Genomic DNA, 23699 nt, shown 5'->3' with positions numbered 1-23699 from the left:
AGCCAGTGGTCGAAGGCCAACGTGGCGTTGGCTGCTTGAGGGTGCAGCTGTAGGCGATCAGGCTTGATACGAGGTTCCATCGCTGTAAAATCTCTGCTTAATAAATTGATGCACTGTCAATTATTACAAGACGAGAGTAGAGAATATTCGAGGCTTTATTAAGCAGAGATGTGTGGCCTCCTGCAGCTTCTACCAGAATGGGAGCAGCTCTGGTGTGCAGACACATTTATACACCGCCTACTGGGCGGAGCCAGCAGGCCGGGGATTTACCCCCGTACCTCTAGAACAGGAGCCTTACCGTACTACATCTAATATACAGTTACTACATCTAATATACAGTTAGTGGTGACTACCACAAGGATTAAATTAGATATGTTAGGTTCACGTTCAAGAGTTATTCTTCAATTGAATTCAAGAGGCAGATTTCACCTGCCTCTAACTGCATTGGAGAGACTAGGGGCGGGATTCTCCGAGTCTCCGCACCGAAATCGCGCTCGGTGCGGGGGCGGAGAATGGGGCGTCTGATGCACTATCAATTACCACAAAGACGAGAATAGTGGAACAATCGAGGCTTTATTGAGCAAGGTGTTGTGCCTCCTGTAGCTGGAACCAGAATGGCTGCAGCACAGAAGAGCACACACATTTATACGCTGCCTACTGGGCAGAGCCAGCAGGCAGGGATTTACCATTGTACCTCTAATCTACGGGCAGTGCCGTAATACATATAATATACTACTAGTGGTGACTACCACATTCACTCCCTGTTAAAAAAAAGAGTCCGGCAGGGGTGGTGGAAAACATTACAAGTTAAGTCTGTTGGGGGCCTCGACCCTCCTCTGCGATCGCCTCAGTCCCGGTGGTGATGTGGGCGCCGACTTGGTCACCTGCGACTCAGGGAGCGTGTTGTCCTCGCGTTTCTCACCCCTGAGTGGCGCTAGTGGAAGGATGGATCCCGCTGGGGTGGGGGCTGCGGTGAGGTTCGCTGGAGGGAGGGTGAGTGGCGCAGGGGTGAATGAGGCAGCCGGGGGGGGGTGTCAGGTCAGGGGTCGTGGGTGGGGATCCCGCGGGTGCCATGTTGTGGAGGAGAATTCTGAGACCCAGGCTAATAGAATAGATGGCATTGAGGTACGTAGGGAAGAGGTGTTGGCAATTCTGGACAGGCTGAAAATAGATAAGTCCCCGGGTCCTGATGGGATTTATCCTAGGATTCTCTGGGAGGCCAGGGAAGAGATTGCTGAGCCTTTGGCCTTGATTTTTATGTTATCATTGGCTACAGGAATAGTGCCAGAGGACTGGAGGACAGCAAATGTGGTCCCTTTGTTCAAGAAGGGGAGTAGAGACAACCCCGGCAACTATAGACCGGTGAGCCTCACGTCTGTTGTGGGTAACGTCTTGGAGGGGATTATAAGAGACAAGATTTATAATCATCTAGATAGGAATAATATGATAAGGGATAGTCAGCATGGCTTTGTGAAGGGTAGGTCATGCCTCACAAACCTTATCGAGTTCTTTGAGAAGGTGACTGAACAGGTAGACGAGGGTAGAGCAGTTGATGTGGTGTATATGGATTTCAGCAAAGCGTTTGATAAGGTTCCCCACGGTAGGCTATTGCAGAAAATACGGAGGCTGGGGATTGAGGGTGATTTAGAGATGTGGATCAGAAATTGGCTAGCTGAAAGAAGACAGAGGGTGGTGGTTGATGGGAAATGTTCAGAATGGAGTTCAGTTACAAGTGGAGTACCACAAGGATCTGTTCTGGGGCCGTTGCTGTTTGTCATTTTTATCAATGACCTAGAGGAAGGCGCAGAAGGGTGGGTGAGTAAATTTGCAGACGATACTAAAGTCGGTGGTGTTGTCGATAGTGTGGAAGGATGTAGCAGGTTACAGAGGGATATAGATAAGCTGCAGAGCTGGGCTGAGAGGTGGCAAATGGAGTTTAATGTAGAGAAGTGTGAGGTGATTCACTTTGGAAGGAATAACAGGAATGCGGAATATTTGGCTAATGGTAAAGTTCTTGGAAGTGTGGATGAGCAGAGGGATCTAGGTGTCCATGTACATAGATCCCTGAAAGTTGCCACCCAGGTTGATAGGGTTGTGAAGAAGGCCTATGGAGTGTTGGCCTTTATTGGTAGAGGGATTGAGTTCCGGAGTCAGGAGGTCATGTTGCAGCTGTACAGAACTCTGGTACGGCCGCATTTGGAGTATTGCGTACAGTTCTGGTCACCGCATTATAGGAAGGATGTGGAGGCTTTGGAGCGGGTGCAGAGGAGATTTACCAGGATGTTGCCTGGTATGGAGGGAAAATCTTATGAGGAAAGGCTGATGGACTTGAGGTTGTTTTCGTTGGAGAGAAGAAGGTTAAGAGGAGACTTAATAGAGGCATACAAAATGATCAGGGGGTTGGATAGGGTGGACAGTGAGAGCCTTCTCCCGCGGATGGAAATGGCTGGCACGAGGGGACATAGCTTTAAACTGAGGGGTAATAGATATAGGACAGAGGTCAGAGGTAGGTTCTTTACGCAAAGAGTAGTGAGGCCGTGGAATGCCCTACCTGCTACAGTAGTGAACTCGCCAACATTGAGGGCATTTAAAAGTTTATTGGATAAACATATGGATGATAATGGCATAGTGTAGGTTAGATGGCTTTTTGTTTCGGTGCAACATCGTGGGCCGAATGGCCTGTACTGCGCTGTATCGTTCTATGTTCTATATCGGGGCATGGAATGGCGAAAGGGAACCGGGAGTACTCATCAATCACAGTCAGGAAATACGTGTTTCAGTCGGTGGAGGGGAGGGGCCCTTTGAAGTCCACGCTGATGCGTTCAAAGGGGCGGGAGGCCTTCACCAGGTACGCTCTATCTGGATGGTAGAAGTGCGGCATGCACTCTGCGCAGACCTGGCAGTCTCTGGTGACGGCCCTGACCTCCTCAATGGAGTAGGGCAGGTTGCGGGACTTGATGAAATGGAAGAACTGGGTGACCCCCGGGTGGCAGAGGTCAGAGTGGAGAGCCCGGAGTCGGTCCACTTGTGTGCTGGCACATGTACTGCGGGATAGGGCATCAGGGGGCTCGTTGAGCTTCCCCGGGCGATACAAAATCTCATAATTATAGGTGGAGAGTTCGTTCGTCCTAGTGGGAGGACGGATCCTGCTGGGGTGAGGGCTGCAGTGAGGTTCAAGATCATGTCATTTTTGATCTTGCCCCGCTGTGTATTATTAAACATAAAGGCAACCGACCGTTGGTCAGTGAGGAGAGTGAATCTCCTGCCGGCCAGGTAATGCCTCCAATGTCGCACAGCTTCCACAATGGCTTGGGCCTCCTTTTCGACAGAGGAGTGCCGAATTTCGGAGGCATGGAGGGTACGGGAAAAGGCCACGGGCCTGCCCACCTGGTTGAGGTGGCGGCCAGAGCTATGTCCGATACATCGCTCTCCACCTGAAAGGGGAGGGACTCATTGACCGCGTGCATCGTGGCCTTGGCGATGTCTGCCTTGATGTGGTTGAAGGCCTGGCGGGCCTCAGCCCCAGGGGGAAAACTGTGGACTGAATGACTGGGCGGGCTTTGTCTGCATAATTAGGGATCCACTGGGCGTGATAGGAGAAAAACCCCAGGCATCGTTTCAGGGCCTTGGGGCAGTGGGGGAGAGGGAGTTCCAGGAGGGGGCGCATGCGGTCGGGGTGGGGCCCTAGGACTCCATTTTCCACGTCAGCCAAGGATGGCTAAGCGGTTGGTGCGGAACACGCATTTCTCCTTATTGTATGTGAGATTAAGGAGTTTGGCGGTCTGGAGGAATTTTTGGAGGTTTGCATCGTGGTCCTGCTGATCGTGGTTGCAGATGGTGACGTTATCTAGGTACGGGAAGGTGGCCTGCAGTCCGTACTGGTCAACCATTCGGTCCATCTCTCGCTGAAAGACCGAGACCCCATTAGTAATGCCGAAGGGAACCTACGGAAGTGATAGAGGCGGCCATCTGATTCGAATACAGTGTATTGGCGGTCGTCCGGGCAGATGGGGAGCTGGTGGTAGGCGGACTTTAAGTCCACCGTGGAAAAGACTCAATACTGTGCAAGCTGGTTGACCATGTCAGATATGCGTGGGAGGGGGTACGCGTCGAGCTGGGTGTACCGATTGATGGTCTGACTGTAGTCAATGACCATTCTGTACTTCGCCCAGTCTTCACTACCTCCACTTGAGCTCTTCAGGGGCTGTTGCTGGCCTCAATGACCGCTTCCCGCAGAAGCCGTTGGACCTCCGACCTGATGAAGGTCCTGTCCTGGGCACTGTACCATCTGCTCCTGGTGGCAATAGGTTTGCAATCCGGGGCTGTTTAGCACAGGGCTAAATCGCTGGCTTTGAAAGCAGACCAAGGCAGACCAGCAGCACGGTTCAATTCCCGTAACAGCCTCCCCGAACAGGCGCCGGAATGTGGCGACTAGGGGCTTTTCACAGTAACTTCATTGAAGCCTACTTGTGACAATAAGCGATTTTCATTTCATTCATTCAAACAGGGAAGGTGGATCGACCTTAAGGGTCGTGAGGCCGCAGACGGTGAGGGGGGGTTGGGGTCCGCCGCATTTTAAAGTTAGGCTTTGGAGATAGCACTGAAAATCCAGGCCGAGTAACAGGGCAGCGCAGAGGTGGGGGGGGACGTAGAGCTGGAAGTTGCTGAACTCTACGCCTTGAATGATGAGGGTCGCGATGCAGTACACCCGGATTTCCACAGAATGGGATCCGGAGGCCAGGGAGATTTTCTGGGTTACGGGGTGTACCGGGAGGAAGCAGCACCTTACCGTAGTGGGGTGGATGAAGCCCTCTGTGCTCCCGTAGTCAAAAAGGCAGGTTGTCTCGTGCCCATCAATTTTCACCGTCGTTGTCGCGAGGTTGCGATGTCGGGACTGATCCAGGGTGATAGAGGCGAGCTGCGGCAGATGCTGGGAGGTCCCGGCCTGGTCAGCGGTGGCAGACGTAGCGGCAGGCGATGAATGGCCAGGCGTGATGAATGGCCTGGGGTGTTTGTTTTGCCCGCAAAAATAACACTTGGGGCCCCCCCAGAGTTGGCTGGCTGCCGCGCGGTGCAGGCTTGCGTTGAGTTGAAGTCGGCAGCTGGTGGGGCCCACGATGCCCATGAGGGTGCCGCTTGGTCGGGGGCGTAGGACTGAACGTTACGGGAGGCCACTTCTAACGAATTAGCGAGCTGCCTAGTTCCCGCAAGATCGAGCGTACCCCCTTCCAGTAGCCGCTGGCGGACGTACGCAGATCTCATGTCCGTGACGTAACCGATGTCCTAGGGGGGTGTTTGCTAGAGCTGTTGGGGAGAGTTTAAACTAATGTGGCAGGGGGATGGGAACCGATGCAGGAAGTTGGAAGGTAGTAAAACAGGGACAGAAATAAAAGGCAGTAAGGGGGAAAGTGTAAGGCAGAGAAGCCATAGTCAAAAATCAAAAAGGGCGACAGTACAAGGTACAGTGACTGAGGGGAGCTCAGTGAATAGGACCAGGAATACTAAAAGAAATAAAACGGGAAGTGAAAACATTAATGGTAAGCAACGCGGCAGGTTGTTACAGGAAGATATGGGTTCGACGACAAGGAAAATTAGGAGAAAGGTTAAGAGGAAATATAACTTAGGAGAGGTTACTGATCGAGGTGTTAAGATTAAGAACAGAGGTAAAAAAGCCAACATAAGTGTACTTTACCTGAATGCTCGTAGTATTCGGAATAAGGTAAATGAGTTGATGGCGCAAATCATCGTGAATGACTATGATTTAGTGGCCATTACTGAAACATGGTTAAAGGATGGTCACGACTGGGAGTTAAATATCCGAGGGTATCAAACTTTTCGGAAGGACAGAGTGGATGGTAAGGGAGGTGGTGTAACTCTGTTATTTAAGGATGACATCCGGGCAACAGTAAGGGATGACATCGGTGCTATGGAGGATAAGGTTGAATCCATTTGGGTGGAAATCAGGAATAGTAAGGCGAAAAAGTCACTGATAGGAGTAATCTATAGGCCACCAAATAGTAACATTATGGTGGGGCAGGCAATAAACAAAGAAATAACAGATGCATGTAGAAATGGTACAGCAGTTATCATGGGGGATTTTAATCTACATGTTGATTGGTTTAACCAGGTCGGTCAAGGCAGCCTTGAGGAGGAGTTTATAGAATGTATCCGCGATAGTTTCCTCGAACAGTATGTAATGGAACCTACGAGGGAACAAGCGGTCCTAGATCTGGTCCTGTGTAATGAGACAGGATTGATTCAGGATCTCATAGTTAGGGATCCTCTCGGAAGGAGCGATCACAATATGGTGGAATTTAAAATACAGATGGAGGGTGAGAAGGTAAAATCAAGCACGAGTGTTTTGTGCTTAAACAAAGGAGATTACAATGGGATGAGAGAAGAACTAGCTAAGGTAGACTGGGAGCAAAGACTTTATGGTGAAACAGTTGAGGAACAGTGGAGAACCTTCCAAGTGATTTTTCACAGTGCCCAGCAAAGGTTTATACCAACAAAAAGGAAGGACGGTAAAAAGAGGGAAAATCGACCGTGGATATCTAAGGAAATAAGGGAGAGTATCAAATTGAAGGAAAAAACATACAAAGTAGCAAAGATAAGTGGGAGACTAGAGGACTGGGAAATCTTTCGGGGGCAACAGAAAGCTACTAAAAAAGCTATAAAGAAGAGTAAGATAGATTATGAGAGTAAACTTGCTCAGAATATAAAAACAGATAGTAAAAGTTTCTACAAATACATAAAACAAAAAAGAGTGGCTAAGGTAAATATTGGTCCTTTAGAGGATGAGAAGGGAGATTTAATAATGGGAGATGAGGAAATGGCTGAGGAACTGAACAGGTTTTTTGGGTTGGTCTTCACAGTGGAAGACACAAATAACATGCCAGTGACTGATGGAAATGAGGCTATGACAGGTGAGGACCTTGAGAGGATTGATATCACCAAGGAGGTAGTGATGGGCAAGCTAATGGGGCTAAAAGTAGACAAGTCTCCTGGCCCTGACGGAATGCATCCCAGAGTGCTAAAAGAGATGGCTAGGGAAATTGCAAATGCACTAGTGATAATTTACCAAAATTCACTAGACTCTGGGGTGGTCCCGGCGGATTGGAAATTAGCAAACGTGACACCACTGTTTAAAAAAGGAGGTAGGCAGAAAGTGGGTAATTATAGGCCAGTGAGCTTAACTTCGGTAGTAGGGAAGATGCTGGAATCTATCATCAAGGAAGAAATAGCGAGGCATCTGGATGGAAATTGTCCCATTGGACAGACGCAGCATGGGTTCATAAAGGGCAGGTCGTGCCTAACTAATTTAGTGGAATTTTTTGAGAACATTAACAGTGCGGTAGATAACGGGGAGCCAATGGATGTGGTATATCTGGATTTCCAGAAAGCCTTTGACAAGGTGCCACACAAAAGGTTGTTGCATAAGATAAAGATGCATGGCATTAAGGGGAAAGTAGTAGCATGGATAGAGGATTGGTTAATTAATAGAAAGCAAAGAGTGGGGATTAATGGGTGTTTCTCTGGTTGGCAATCAGCAGCTAGTGGTGTCCCTCAGGGATCAGTGTTGGGCCCACAACTGTTCACAATTTACAGAGATGATTTGGAGTTGGGGACCAAGGGCAATGTGTCCAAGTTTGCAGACGACACTAAGATAAGTGGTAAAGCAAAAAGTGCAGAGGATACTGGAAGTCTGCAGAGGAATTTGGATAGGCTAAGTGAATGGGCTAGGGTCTGGCAGATGGAATACAATGTTGACAAATGTGAGGTTATCCATTTTGGTAGGAATAACAGCAAAAGGGATTATTATTTAAATGATAAAATATTAAAACATGCTGCTGTGCAGAGAGACCTGGGTGTGCTAGTGCATGAGTCGCAGAAAGTTGGTTTTCAGGTGCAACAGGTGATTAAGAAGGCAAATGGAATTTTGTCCTTCATTGCTAGAGGGATGGAGTTTAAGACTATGGAGGTTATGCTGCAATTGTATAAGGTGTTAGTGAGGCCACACCTGGAGTATTGTGTTCAGTTTTGGTCTCCTTACTTGAGAAAGGACGTACTGGCACTGGAGGGTGTGCAGAGGAGATTCACGAGGTTAATCCCAGAGCTGAAGGGGTTGGATTACGAGGAGAGGTTGAGTAGACTGGGACTGTACTCATTGGAATTTAGAAGGATGAGGGGGGATCTTATAGAAACATATAAGATTATGAAGGGAATAGATAGGATAGATGCGGGCAGGTTGTTTCCACTGGCGGGTGAAAGCAGAACTAGGGGGCATAGCCTCAAAATAAGGGGAAGTAGATTTAGGACTGAGTTTAGGAGGAACTTCTTCACCCAAAGGGTTGTGAATCTATGGAATTCCTTGCCCAGTGAAGCAGTAGAGGCTCCTTCATTAAATGTTCTTAAGATAAAGATAGATAGTTTTTTGAAGAATAAAGGGATTAAGGGTTATGGTGTTTGGGCCGGAAAGTGGAGCTGAGTCCACAAAAGATCAGCCATGATCTCATTGAATGGTGGAGCAGGCTCGAGGGGCCAGATGGCCTACTCCTGCTCCTAGTTCTTATGTTCTTATGTAAGCGTCTCTAATTAAATGTTCTGTGCGCTGGACTGCCGAAACTGCCTGGCAGTCACAGTTCCTACCTTGGATGTGTAGGGCACGCCAGAAATCGTCCAGAGACTCCCTGGGGAGTTGCTGTCTCGTGGCCAGGAGGTGCCTGATGTACACTTGATTTACTGATCGAATGTAATGTCCCTTCAGGAGCTCCATCGCTTCGGAGTAGGTGGGCGCATCCCAGATGAGGGGAAAAATGTCAGGGCTCACCCGTGAATAGAGGACTTGGAGCTTCTGCAAGTCCGAGGGTTCTTCAGCGGATGTTCTGAGATAGCTTTCGAAGCAGGCTAGCCAGTGGTCAAAGGCGGACGTAGCGTTGGCTGCTTGAGGGCTCAGCTGCAGGCAATCAGGCTTGATGCAGAGATCCATCGTTTTAAAAATCTTACTCAATAAATTGATGCACGATCAATTACCACAAAGACGAGAATAGTGGAACAATCGAGGCTTTATTGTGCAAGATGTTGTGCCTCCTGTAGCTGGAACCAGAATGACTCCAAAACAGAAGAGCACACACATTTATACGCCGCCTACTGGGCGGAGCCAGCAGGCAGGGATTTACCCTTGTACCTCTAATATACGGGCAGTGCCGTAATACATATAATATACTACTAGTGGTGACTACCACAGTGTCAAACCCGTGATCGGGTCCGATCCCTTCCCGCGATTCTCTGCGGACCGGAAAATCACCGCCAGTCACGCGCGCGCGGTCAATGCGGCGCTGGTCGGGGGCTATTGAAAGAAGCCCCCGCGGCGATCCTCCGCCGGCAGCTGGCCGAGTTCCTGCCGCCGTGGTTCACTCATGGTTCCACCTGGTGGGCACTCGGAGTGGCAGCTGTGGACCCAGTCCGCGGTCGCGCTGGTGGGGGGCGGGGGGATCCGTCACCGGGTGGGCCTCCTGGACGGCCAGGCTCGCATTCGGGGGCCACTGATCAGCGGGCGCGTGCGATTAGGGGGGGCCTATATTGTTGGGGCTGGCCCGCTGTGTGAGTCTCCCATGTTGCGCGGGTCCGCCGCCAGAAGTGCAGGGCCCCTTATCGGCAGCAGGAGCTGCGAGGACTACTCTGGGGTCCTGCAAGCCTCCTCCAAAACGGAGAATCACTCTGGACTAGAAAAAAGTCCAGAGTGATCCGCGCCCGTTTTCTCATGGGCATGGTAACATAGCCCCATTTTCAGAGAATTCCACTGTAGGGGTCCGATTCTCCCCCAAAATCCCGAAGTTCTTTTGTGGTGGGTTTTTCAGGGAGCTTCCCCACTGCAGTTCCCCACCGCTATTCAATGTCACTTAGTCACTGTTTTGGGCCCTGGGGTGTTTCTCACCGGTTTAGGCCACACTTAGAATTTTTGTTAGCACTGGGGCGCTGAATTTCGAGTTTGGGCTGCCATCTTGAAAGGGTGCCGCGATTTTTGAGTGAGCTTGCCTCCCACCCATGGGAAATATCACCCCCCACACACATGGACACTACCCCACACCCCCTAGCTGAGGACACACCGTGATGGGGTCCCTGGGGTCCCCCCTCTTCAGGCCCCCCAAGCCCCCTTACAGCACCCACTCCCTTCCAGAACGCCCCCTATCACTCTCCAACGTCCCGGTGGCCCCTACTTACCTACCCTGCACTCACCCACCCTTCAAACCTCCCCCTCCACCCCCTCGCCCCTTGGCAGTGCTACTCCTGCTGGCTTGGCAGTGCCATCTAGGCACCTTGTCAGTGCCAGGGTGGCAGTGCGAAGGTGCCAGCTGGGCAGTGCCAAGGTGCTCATGTTCCAGGGGGAAGGCCAGGGAGCCACTCTGCATGTGCCCTGACCACCCTAGTGTCTCCGGTGGCCCGGGAGACCTACCAGGTGCTGTTCTGCCTGGTCCACGTTTGTGTCGACCAGCACTGATCGGCGCCCGACTGCAGCCTCTCTGGGGAGGCCGAAGAATCAAGGGAGGCCGGCGGATCCCGCGCAGGTAGGTTGTAAGTAGGTAATTCGGTCACGCCCATTTGGTGTGGGGTTCCAACTCCGACATCTCGTGGAACTCCGGAGAATCCCGCGTGGCGTGGAAGCTATTAGGACGTTCGCTGGAGGGCTTTCCCGAGATTCTCCAGCCATGTTGCGCTCAACATGAGTCCAACGCGGATGGAGATTCTCACCCTATGTAATATTGAAGAACCAGACAAGCCTTGTTGGAAAAAAGAAATATGAAAGTTGTTATGATGGCTGTGAAGGACATGGGAGATCATCAGTGGATCTCCCCCTGGGCTTCGTGGAGTATAAACTTCCCTGGTGAGCAGGCAGGAGCTAGCCACATGGGGAACAAGCAACAAGAGTTTAAAACCCGCTGCTTCCACCCCGGCCGACTTTCTGTAGGTGCCCGGGCTTGGACCTGTGTGCTGTAAGCCACGGCTGTGGCCTTTTACGTTATGTAAATAAAAGGGGATGATGTTAGAAACTGGCCTTGGTGAGATTATTGTATTGGAGATGAGGATGGGATGATCCTAAATTTTTGAGACTTTGTCAGTGTCTGCAAGGCAAATTAAGGCCTGGATCAAAAAGATACAACCCTGTATAAACTAAAGTGTATGTTCCTGAATGGCGGATTCGAGGAAAACCCTCAGAAGAAATGAAACATTATCTGACTAAGAAAGATGAACTCAGTATTGTGGATAATATCACTCTCTCGGGGTCCCGAGTAGTTGTCCCTCACCCAGGGCGGTGTCCGATACTTGTGGAACTACGTAATGGATACCCTGGAGTATCGAAAATGAAAATGCTCGGCCAGAGCTACATCTAGTGGCTCTTCCTCAACTCAGACATTGTGGAGTTTGTGAGATGGTGCGATCTACGCCAGAAGTATTAAAAACTCCCTCCCTCGGCCTCCCTACATCCATGGGAGTGACCTGGCAGGCCTTGGGTACGAATGCACAAGGACCTTGCCAGGCCTTTTATGGGTTCCATACTTTTGATCCTGGTAGATGCACACTCCAAATGTTAGGAGAAACACCGCATGAGCTCCATGATCTCCCACTTTACAATCGAGAAATTATGACAGAGCTTTGCATAGAATGAATAACAGAAGGCCAGGTTTCTGATAATGGGACTGTCTTTACCAGTAGTGAGTTCAAAAACTTCATGCAATCCAGTTGCATCAGTTACATTAATGCAGCACCTTATCACCTGTCGTCAAATGAGCTGGCAGAACGACCATGAAGAAACAACCTGCAGCACCCATAGAGACCAAATTGGCATGATTTGTATCTGATTATAGGACCACTCCTCACACAACAACACTAATTGCCCCAGAAGAGCTGTTAATGGGATGGCAGCTTTGTGTGAGATTAAACCTACTATTCGCAAATCTGGTGGGATGGGTGGAGCCCCAACAAGAGAATCAGAAAATAAATTACAACTCTGCAAGAACAGAAAGAACATTCAAAACAGGTGATCAGATCAATTTTCGGGAACCTTGGATAACGAGAGGTATTGTAGGCCTCGTCAAAAAGAAAAAGGAAAGGAGGCATTTGTCAGGGCTAAAAGGCTGGGAACAGACAAAGCCTGTGTGGAATATAAGGAAAGTAGGAAGGAATTTAAGCAAGGAGTCAGGGGGGCTAGAAGGGGTCATGAAAAGGCATTGGCAAATAGGGTTAAGGAAAATCTCAAGGCTTTTTACACATACATAAAAAGCAAGAGGGTAGCCAGGGAAAGGGTTGGCCCACTGAAGGCTGGGCAAGGGAATCTATGTGTGGAGCCAGAGGAAATGGGCGAGGTACTAAATGAATACTTTGCATCAGTATTCACCAAAGAGAAGGAATTAGTAGATGTTGAGTCTGGAGAAGGGTGTGTAGATAGCCTGGGTCACATTGAGATCCAAAAAGACGAGGTGTTGGGCATCTTGAAAAATATTAAGGTACATAAGTCCCCAGGGCCTGATGGGATCTACCCCAGAATACTGAAGGAGGCTAGAGAGGAAATTGCTGAGGCTTTGACAGAAAGCTTTGGATCCTCACTGTCTTCAGGTGATGTCCCGAGGGCTGGAGAATAGCCAATGTTGTTCCTCTGTTTAAGAAGGGTAGCAAGGATAATCCCGGGAACTGCAGGCCGGTGAGCCTTACGTCAGTGGTAGGGAAATTACTGGAGAGAATTCTTCGAGACAGGATCTACTCCCATTTGGAAGCAAATGGATGTATTAGTGAGAGGCAGCATGGTTTTGTGAAGGGGAGGTCGTGTCTCACTAATTTGATAGAGTTTTTCGAGGAGGTCACTAAGATGATTGATGCAGGTAGGGCAGTGGATGTTGTCTGTATGGACTTCAGTAAGGCCTTTGACAAGGTCCCTCATGGTAGACTAGTACAAAAGGTGAAGTCACACGGGATCAGGGGTGAGCTGGCAAGGTGGATACAGAACTGGCTAGGTCATAGAAGGCAGAGAGTAGCAATGGAAGGATGCTTTTCGAATTGGAGGGCTGTGACCAGTGGTGTTCCACAGGGATCAGTGCTGGGACCTTTGCTGTTTGTAGTATATATAAATGATTTGGAGGAAAATGTAACTGGTCTGATTAGTAAGTTTGCAGACGACACAAAGGTTGGTGGAATTGCGGATAGCGATGAGGACTGTCAGAGGATACAACAGGATTTAGATTGTTTGGAGACTTGGGCGGAGAGATGGCAGATGGAGTTTAATCCGGACAAATGTGAGGCAATGCATTTTGGAAGGTCTAATGCAGGTAGGGAATATACAGTGAATGGTGGAACCCTCAAGAGTATTGAAAGTCAAAGAGATCTAGGAGTACATGTCCACAGGTCACTGAAAAGGGCAACACAGGTGGAGAAGGTAGTCAAGAAGGCATACGGCATGCTTGCCTTCATTGGCCGGGGCATTGAGTATAAGAATTGGCAAGTCATGGTGCAGCTGTATAGAACCTTAGTTAGGCCACACTTGGAGTATAGTGTTCAATTCTGGTCGCCACACTACCAGAAGGATGTGGAGTCTTTAGAGAGGGTGCAGAAGAGATTTACTAGAATGTTGCCTGGTATGGAGGGCATTAGCTATGAGGAGCGGTTGAATAAACTCGGTTTGTTCTCACTGGAACGACGGGGGTTGAGGGGCGACCTGATAGAGGTCTACAAAATTATGAGGGGCATAGACAGAGTGGATAGTCAGAGGCTTTTCCCCAGGGTAGAGGGTCAATTACTAGGGGGCATACGTTTAAGGTGCGAGGGGCAAGGTTTAGAGTAGATATACGAGGCAAGTTTTTTACACAGAGGGTAGTGGGTGCCTGGAACTCGCTACCGGAGGAGGTGGTGGAAGCAGGGACGATAGTGACATTTAAGGGGCATCTTGACAATACATGAATAGGATGGGATTAGAGGGATATGGACCCAGGAAGTGTAGAAGATTGTAGTTTAGTCGGGCAGCATGGTCGGCACGGGCTTGGCGGGCCGAAGGGCCTGTTTCTATGCTGTACTTTTCTTTGTTCTTTGTTCTTGTTCTTATCTGAGGACCTTCGTCGATGTCCCCGGGATCATGATGGAGAAAACTGGGCCAGTGTCATACATAGTGAAGATCAGGACAAGGTGGTAAAGGAACATCTGGACCACCTCAGGAGCAGGGAAACCACCCCCCAGTAAGCCTCATTACCAGCTATGGAGGTGGCCGCAACCATACCGGGCAACAGCTCCAGGCCTACCCAGCGCCTGTTCCTCTGGATAACGGGGACTCGGACTGTGACAAATGCAGTATTTTAGATATATTGGATTGTAAATATTTGGCAATGTACGGATTAAAAGCCTGGTATAGAGTGTGTTTGACTGCAGTAGTCATGTGTTTGAATCTTGTTTAGTAAGACCAGAAAGCTATTTGGAGCCAGAGGTGAAATGGTCCAAAGAAAAAAGCCTAGGATAATGCACTGTTATTTGACTGGGTGGAGTCACTGGGAAGTTACTGTGTTTTCAGCCTGCCGAGTTAATTTGTTTTCAACTAGGGGAGATTATGTCATTGCTGGGTGGAGCTAAAGTATTCAGACCTTTTGAGAAAGATTTTTTAAAAAATTTTTAGAGTAGCAACTTAATTTTTTCCAAGTAAGGGACAATTTAGCATGGCCAATCCACCTAGCCTGCACATCTTTGGGTTGTGGGGCGAAACCCACGCAAACACGGGGAGATTGTGCAAACTCCACACGGACAGTGACCCAGAACCTGGGACCTCGGCGACGTGAGGCAGCATTGCTAACCACTGCCCCCCTTTTTGTGAAAGATTTTGAGTGAGTTTGGATCTGGCTACCCTTTAGATAAGTAAAATCTTTTGCTCTCACAGTAGGATAGTTACAAAAGATGAATAGTATTTCAAGCAGTGCAGACTTGACTGAGAACAAGGGGGAAGCTGAAACACATCAGATGAAACAGCTTTTTGAAGACATCTAGTGAGAGTCTACAAGGGCACTCACAGGAGCCAAATCTGTTCTGGAAAGCAAGCATTGCTCTGTGCCATTGTGATAAAGGATGGATTGAAAGCTGTATGTTTTTTTTTTCTTTCTTATTGTTTAATTGGGAATAGAGATAGTAATTAATTATTTACTGCATTGAGTAGTATTGTTCAAGGGACTATTTTCAGGTGTAATGTTAAAGAGTTTAATATTGTGTTCATAATAAAGTTTGCAGGGCTAACTACTGCACCACCATGCTGCCCCACTCCTTTTGTAAATATTTACAACTTAGAGACTTTATCCCTGATAAGACATCCTTGTGCCATGAATTAAGCCTAAATAATTAATTGGCACGTTTTATGATACTTTGTGTTCTAGATCCTGCGTTAGTACATTGGGCACCTTAGTGTCTTGGGAAAAACACTTGACAACTAACATTTATAAGGAGGCATGGGGTAGTATATGGGATTATAACAGTAAAATTCTGTTTGCAATAAAGTGAAGGAGACTCAATTTAAGATATTGCACCGCTATCATACCATGCCTCGTCTTTGACACAGGTTTGATCTTGCAATATTCCCGATGTGCCTAAAGTGCCTGGTAGTAGAGGGTGATTATATGCACTGCGAATGGGCCTATGTTAAGATTTAATCCTATTGGTCTGGTGTAGTCGGAGAGCTGGACAAGATCTTTGAGAGAGCCTTTGAGCCTTTTTCCTTGGATGGTGATATCTAGCACAAGGGGACATAGCTTTAAATTGAGGGGAGATAGATATATGACAGATGTCAGAGGTAGGTTCTTTACTCAGAGAGTAGTAAGGGTGTGGAATGCCCTGCCTGCAACAGTAGTGGACTCGCCAACACTAAGGGCATTCAAATGGTCATTGGTAGACATATGGACGATAAGGGAATAGTGTAGATGGGCTTTAGAGTGGTTTCACAGGTCGGCGCAACATCGAGGGCCGAAGGGCCTGTACTGCGCTGTAATGTTCTATGTTCTATGTTCTAACATAATCCTATTTTCCTAACTCCGGGTCCTTCAGATGGGAGAATTACTGATGCTAATGTAAAAAGATTGTACATATCCTGACTTTTGCAGCTCGTAAGAATATCTTATGCTCCTGGATTAGTGACAAAAATCCTTCAATTTAAAACTGGCAAAAATTAGTCATAAAGTATATTCCTATGGGATTCCTGACATTTGTGATCTGTTCTAAATCTGATGCATTCCCTAGTATGGGTCCCCAATCTTAAATTTATAGGCTCAACCTTGTCAGACTTGCTTATGTTGGGCTTTCCATGAGCCATATTGTAAGTATTGATCTCGCAATACATTAAGGTATGCAGCCTGAACTGTTATCCTTTCCTACTTATATGGCCTTATCCTCCTTTACCCCTTAACCTGTTCTTAACCTGTTATTGGATTAATCTGGTATCAAAAACTAGTTCCCTCCGTATACTGTTCTAAATTTATCCTGTCTTATTTCTTCCCATATTTGCAATAATTCTTGTTCTGTACTGTACCTGTTTTGCATTGATAATTACTTTCTTTTTATTCTTTGTTGCAATATTTGTTTAAAAAAATTGAAAAATCCAGTAAAAAAATATTTTTAAAAAGCAGGTCAGAACTTCCCTCTCTGCAACTGTTTTGCTGTTTTGTGACAAAGCGATCTCAGAGTCCGATCCTGTATTTTACATATAGGCTCTAAGTAATCATCCTATTGCCTGTCTAGGAGATGGAACCATAAAAAGAAAGAAAGAGTGCATTTATTTTGTATTTTTCAGGACCACTGGATGCCTCAAACTGCTTTACAGCCACTGAGGTGCTTTTGGAAGTGTGGTCACGGTTGTAACGTAGGAAATGCAGCAGCTAAAATCTTCACACAGCAAACTTTCAGACACAGGAATATGGGGCGTCATTCTCCGACCCCCCGCCGGGTCGGAGAATGGCCGTTGGCGGCCGTGAATCCCACCCCCGCCCCCGCCGAAGTCTCCGCTCCCGGAGATTGGGCGGGGGCGGGAATCCGGCCGCGCCGGTTGGCGGGACCCCCCGCTGGATTCTCCGGCCCGGATGGGTCGAAGTCCCGCCCAGGAATTGCCTGTCCCGCCGACGTAAATCAAACCTGGTATTTACCGGCGGGACCAGGCGGCGTGGGCGGGCTCCGGGGTCCTGGGGGGGGGGGGGGCGCGGGGCGATCTGACCCCGGGGGGTGCCCCCACAGTGGCCTGGCCCGCGATCGGGGCCCACCGATCCGCAGGCGGGTCTGTGCCGTGGCGGCACTCTTTCCCTTCCGCCTCCGCTACGGCCTCCACCATGGCGGAGGCGGAAGAGACTCTCCCCACTGCGCATGCGCGGGAAACTGACAGCGGCCGCTGACGCTCCCGCGCATGCGCTGGGAAACTGACAGCGGCCGCTGACGCTCCCGCGCATGCGCCGCATTTCCGCGCCAGCTGGCGGGGAAACAAACGCCATTTCCGCCAGCTGGCGGGGCGGAAATCCCTCCGGCGTCGGCCTAGCCCCTCAATATTGGGGCTAGGCCGCCAAAGATGCGGAGCCTTCCGCACCTTTGGGCCGGCGCGATGCCCGTCTGATTGGCGCCGGCTTTGGCGCCAGTTGGCGGACATCCCGCCGTTGGGGGAGAATTTTGCCCCTGATAATGATCAGATAATTTGTATTTTTGAATATTGATTGAGGGATGATTATTAATTAGCCATGACACGGGGGATAACTCCCCTACTCTTCTTCAGGGTGAGCACAGTAAGAAGTCTTACAACACCAGGTTAAAGTCCAACAGGTTTGTTTTGATGTCACTAGCTTTCGGAGCGCTGCTCCTTCCTCAGGGAATGAAGAGGTATGTTCCAGAAACATATATATAGACAGATTCAGGGTGGCATGGTCGCACAGTGGTTAGCACTTTTGCTTCGCAGCACCAGGGACCCGGGTTCGAATCCCGGCTTGGGTCACTGTCTGTGTGAAGTCTGCACGTTCTCCCCATGTCTGCGTGAGTTTCCTCTGGGTGCTCTGGTTTCCTCCCACAAGTCCCGAAAGATGTGCAGGTCAGGTGAATTGGACATTCTGAATTCTCCCTCTGTGTACCCAAACAGGTGCTGGAATGTGGCGACTAGGTGATTTTCACAGTAACCTCATTGCAGTGTAAGCCTACTTGTGACACTAATAAAGATTATTATATAAATATTGCCGTGGGGTCTTTTATGTCTGTTTGAAAGGGCAGATAGGACCTTGTTTCACCATCTTAAAAATTAGCATCTCTGATAGTGTAGGACTCCCTCAGTACTGCAATGGAATGTCAGCTTCGATTTCTTTGTACTCAATTCCCAGAACAAGACTCTTGACTGCACAAATCTCTGTTTCAGAGGCATATGTGCTACAACTGAGCCTTAGCTCACAATAATGGTGGAAAGATGAGCTGGAGCTAAATATAGAATTAGATAGAATAGAGGGATAAAGGATGGGCTTATTTGAGAGTAGTGATAATGGAAATTTTAAAAAGGAATCTACTGGCCACTTTGAAATCTTTTTTTTCCCAACCTCTGGCTATCCATTCTGTCCATGCCACTCATAATTTTGTAGACTTCTATCACTGAAACCTCTCGTTCCAGTGAACACAATCAGAGCTTATCCAACCTCTCCTCATAGCTAATGCCCTCCACACCAGGCAACATCCTGGTAAACCTCTTCTGTACCCTCTCTAAAGCCTTCACATCCTTCTGGTAGTGTGGTGACCCAAATTGGTCGCAATATTCCAAGTGTGGCCTAACCAAGGTACTGTACAACGTAACATAGCTTGCCAATTTTGACACTCAATGCCCCGACCGATGAAGGCAAGCATGCCGTGTGCCTTCTTGACTACCTTCTCCACCTGCATTGCCACTTTCAGTGATCTGTGGACCTGTACGCCCAGATCTCTGCGTGTCAATACCCCGAAGGGTTCTGCCATTCACTGTATATTTCCCACCTGTATTAGACCTTCCAAAATGCATTCCCTCACATTTGTCCGGATTAAATCAACTCCATCTGTCATCTCCCCGCCCAAGTCTCCAACCGATCTATAATCCTGCTGTATCCTCTGACAATTCTCTTCACTAACCACATCTCCACCAATCTTTATGTTGTCCGCAAACTTACTAATCAGAAGATTGTGATTGGATTGTGAGACTCAAACACTTCCGAAATTTATAGTTTCCATTGCCTAGGATGCAACACAATTGGACACGCCGTCCACTCTCAGCCCTTAGAGAGGAAATCCTCATGGTCTAAATATCGGGTGAAATGTTCTCCATTCGATTTTGCTGCCGCTTAATATCTAGCACCATATCCATAGTCTTACATTGATAAAGAACTTAAAGAAACTTGCCAGAAAGAGATTCATCAAGTGCATGCTCAACTTTAGGCGAAAATCTGCATCTTTAAATAGCAAATTACCTAAATAACATGAAAGATAGAAGCGCGAGTAGGACATTTGGCACCTCAAACCTACTCTGACATTCAATGAGATAATGGCTGATCTGATCGTGGTTCAACTCAAATTTCTTGCCCTCCATAATCCTTGTCTACCTTGTAGATCAAAAATCTGTATAACTCAGTGTAAAGATGCACTTTCAAAACTCCATTAATGAACACGGAAGGATTTGCCACATTGAAATCTTAACCTACAACTGGGAAAGCTTAAAACTTGCAGGTGAGCAGAATGCATTGTATCAGGATAAGCCACTTTCAGCAGAGGTTTAACATTCACTAGTTAGTCATGTTAGTGGGAAACAATTCAAAATAAGAAATTGATTTTACCTCACCGTGAACAATAATGTCAATTCTTATCCCAAACACCTTTATCAGAGTCCTGTACTCAGTGCCGTTCTCCACGTAGTACTTTGCATGCCTGCCATTTAGAAATAGAAATGAAAGAAAAAAGTCAAGATTTTATGTTTTTATATGGTGCTCTAGGTCTTTACTTGAAAATCACACCCAAATACTCTTAGCTGCACCTAACAATGCTCAATGATAATTAAGATGCTGTATAATTGAAGAAGACGTCCTTACACAAATGTTGAGAATTAAATACAGCTTCACAGTTAAACGAAGAACTGAAGATAAATTTTTATTATAAATTATTAATACCCATTGTTGGGGAAACTGCGGATGTGCTGTATTTAGGTTCTCATAGGGCATTTGACAAGGTGACACTTCAAAGGTTACTACGTAAAATAAGAGCTCATGGTGTAAGGGGCAACATGGGCGTCATTCTCCGACCCCCCGCCGGGTCGGAGAATGGCCGTTGGCCGCCGTGAATCCCGCCCCCGCCCCCGCCGAAGTCTCCGCTCCCGGAGATTGGGCGGGGGCGGGAATCCGGCCGTGCCGGTTGGCGGGACCCCCCGCTGGATTCTCCGGCCCGGATGGGCCGAAGTCCCGCCCAGAAATTGCCTGTCCCGCCGGCGTAAATCAAACCTGGTATTTACCGGCGGGACCAGGCGGCGTGGGCGGGCTCCGGGGTCCTGGGGGGGGGGGGGGCGCGGGGCGATCTGACCCCGGGGGGTGCCCCCACGGTGGCCTGGCCCGCGATCGGGGCCCACCGATCCGCAGGCGGGCCTGTGCCGTGGGGGCACTCTTTCCCTTCCGCCTCCGCCACGGTCTCCACCATGGCGGAGGCGGAAGTGACTCTCCCCACTGCGCATGCGCGGGAAACTGACAGCGGCCGCTGACGCTCCCGCGCATGCGCTGGGAAACTGACAGCGGCCGCTGACGCTCCCGCGCATGCGCCGCATTTCCGCGCCAGCTGGCGGGGCAACAAACGCCATTTCCGCCAGCTGGCGGGGCGGAAATCCCTCCGGCGTCGGCCTAGCCCCTCAATGTTGGGGCTAGGCCGCCAAAGATGCGGAGACTTCTGCACCTTTGGGCCGGCGCGATGCCCGTCTGATTGGCGCCGGCTTTGGCGCCAGTCGGCGGGCATCCCGCCGTTGGGGGAGAATTTCGCCCCATATTAGCATGGATAGAGGATTGGTTAGTTCACAGGAAGCAGAGAGTAAGCATAAATGGGTAATTTTTGGGTTGGCAAGATGTAATGAGTAGATTTCCACAGGGAGCAGTGCTGGGGCCTCAACTATGTACAAACTATATCAATGACATGGGTGAAGGGGTCAGATATATAGCTGTTAAATTTGCTGATAACACAGAGAGACAGGAAATTAAGTTGTGAAGAGGATATAAGGAGTCAAAAGAAGAAATATAGAATAGATTGCAAAGATTTGGCAGATGGATTATAATGTGGAAAAATGTGAACTTTTCCACTTTGGAAGAACCAAAAAGCAGAAGATTGTTTAAATGGAGAGACATTGCAGAACTCTGCGGTACAAAAGAGTCTGGGTATCCTGGTAGATGAACCACAAAAATGATGTACAAGGTATGGCAAGAGATAATGCAATGTTGTTGTTTATTGCAAGGAAAATGGAATATAAAGTAGGGATGTTTTGCTACAGCCGTATAGGGCATTGGTGCGACCACCTGGAAGACTGTTTGGTCTCCTTATTTAAAAAAGGACATAATTGCATTAGTGATCGTGATCTTACTGAATGGCAGGGAGGACTTGAAGGACTCAAAGGTCCGATTTGGGAACCACACTTCAATAAAGATTTTAATGCCTTGAAGAGAATGCAAGGAAGATTAAATAGTTTGGTACCAGGAACGAGGGACTTCAGCTATATAGAAATGATGTGGAGATGCTGCCGTTGGACTGGGGTGAGCACAGTAAGAAGTCTTACAACACCAGGTTAAAGTCCAACAGGTTTGGTTTGAATCACTAGCTTTCAGAGCACTGCTCCTTCCTCAGGCGAATTCACCTGAGGAAGGAGCTGCGCTCTGAAAGCTAGTGATTCGAAACAAACCTGTTGGACTTTAACCTGGCATTGTAAGACTACTTACTGTGCTATATAGAAAGACTGCAGAATGACAGATTCCAGAAGCTGGAATTGTTCTCCTAAGAACAACGATGGGAAGGGGATATTTAATAAAAGTGTTCAAAATTATGAATAGGTTTTAAGAGGGGGAAACTGTTTCCACTGTCAAGAACATCAATAAACCACTAAAAGAGTTGTTTCTTAGGGGTCGGTTTGCAGGACTGAAGGAGCTGGAAGCGAAGTATGGGCTGGAGCAGGGGAAATGTTTAGATACATGCAGGTTCGAGATTTTGCCAGAAAGGAGATACAGAGCTTCCCAGTGGAGCCGGCCTCCACATTGCTGGAGGAGGTGCTGACGACAGGGGGACTGGGGAAGGGGGTAGTGTCGGCGGTTTACGGAGCTATTTTGGAAGAGAAGGCACCACTGGAAGGGATCAAAGCAAAGTGGGAGGAAGAGTAGGGAGAGGATATGGAGGAGGGGTTCTGGTGTGAGGTGCTCCGGAGAGTGAATGCCTCCACCTCGTGCGCGAGGTTGGGGCTGATACAGCTGAAGGTGGTATACAGAGCACACCTTACAAGGGTGAGGATGAGCCAATTCTTTGAAGGAGTAGAAGATGTGTGTGAAATTTGCGGGGGGGGGGGGGGGGCCGCTAATCACGTTCAAATGTTTTGGTTCTGTCCAAAGCTAGATGATTACTGGAAGGAGCTTTTTAGGGTAATTTCTAAAGTGGTGCACGTGAAACTGGACCTGGACCCCCGGGAGGCCATATTCGGGGTGTCGGACCAGCCAGGGCTAGAAACGGGTGCAGAGACAGATGTTGTAGCCTTCGCCTCGTTGATCGCCCGAAGGCGGATCCTGATAGGTTGGAGAGCAACCTCCCCACCCTGTGCCCTGGCGTAGCGAGGGGACTTGTTGGAATTCTTGACTCTTGAGAAGGTTAAGTTTGAACTGAGGGGAAGGATGGAGGGATCTACAATTCACGGGCATTATTCATTATTCACTTTCAAGAATTGGATAACATCGAACATTAGTTGGGGCGGGTGGATGGGAGGGTTGTGGGGGAGGAGGGCCGTGTGTGTTAATGGTGACTATGGGTGATCCCTGATTCCTTTTTGCCATTTGTTTGTGTGAACATGCGGGCTAATGTTTGGGGTTTGGTGGGAGGATGGCATTGTTGTTATTGATATGGGGATTGACATATCTGTTACTGATTATTGTTGGGTGTAAATGTGGGAGAAAATGTGAAAAAGGAGAATAAAAAATATTTTTAAAAAAGAACATCAATAAACAGTGCACATGGATATAATTGCCTAAAATGCCCTCTGTGGAGAAATGAGACTTTATTTTATGCAACCTATTGATATGATCCAGAATGTTTTCCTGATAGGGTGCTGGGAGCAGAGTCAGTAACTTCAAAAGGGAACTTGATTTAAACATGAAAAGAAAATTCTTTCAGGGTGATGGGAGGCGAGCAAGGCAGTGGGATAAATTAGGTTGTCCTTTCAGAGGGCTGCCACAGGTAGCATTCCATTGGCCCGTTATGATTCGACTGAAATAACAGAACATTCTGGTGACACGGAGTAGATATGTTAGCACTGGAAAAAGAAAGACGGGCTAATGTTTTGGGTTGGTGTCAAATCATGCTCTGATGTGGTAACCACAAAACAGGCGAGTCTTCCCTTCTCTTTGAATTCTGCACCTCTGGGTCTGGACCGATGTCTACTACAAACCCACTAACTAACTCAAATATACCCTTCTGACCCCATTTCC

The 23699-nt window shown here is 48.4% G+C and overlaps 1 protein-coding gene across 2 annotated transcripts in view; it reads right to left on the bottom strand.

Moving 5' to 3' along the window:
* Positions 1-23699, bottom strand: part of p2rx2 (purinergic receptor P2X, ligand-gated ion channel, 2) — a 167924-nt gene that overhangs the window by 35137 nt on the left and 109088 nt on the right. For both annotated transcript variants that reach the window (XM_072487117.1, XM_072487197.1), the window contains exon 9: positions 19827-19917. In XM_072487117.1, the coding sequence (XP_072343218.1) occupies positions 19827-19917 (91 nt within the window). The remainder of the gene's footprint in view (positions 1-19826; positions 19918-23699) is intronic.

The sequence above is a fragment of the Scyliorhinus torazame genome, chromosome 1, assembly GCF_047496885.1.
Source record: "Scyliorhinus torazame isolate Kashiwa2021f chromosome 1, sScyTor2.1, whole genome shotgun sequence".
Lineage (NCBI taxonomy): Eukaryota > Metazoa > Chordata > Chondrichthyes > Carcharhiniformes > Scyliorhinidae > Scyliorhinus > Scyliorhinus torazame.
Note: the sequence above shows the minus strand (reverse complement) of the source record. Positions and strands in the feature narration are given on the sequence as shown.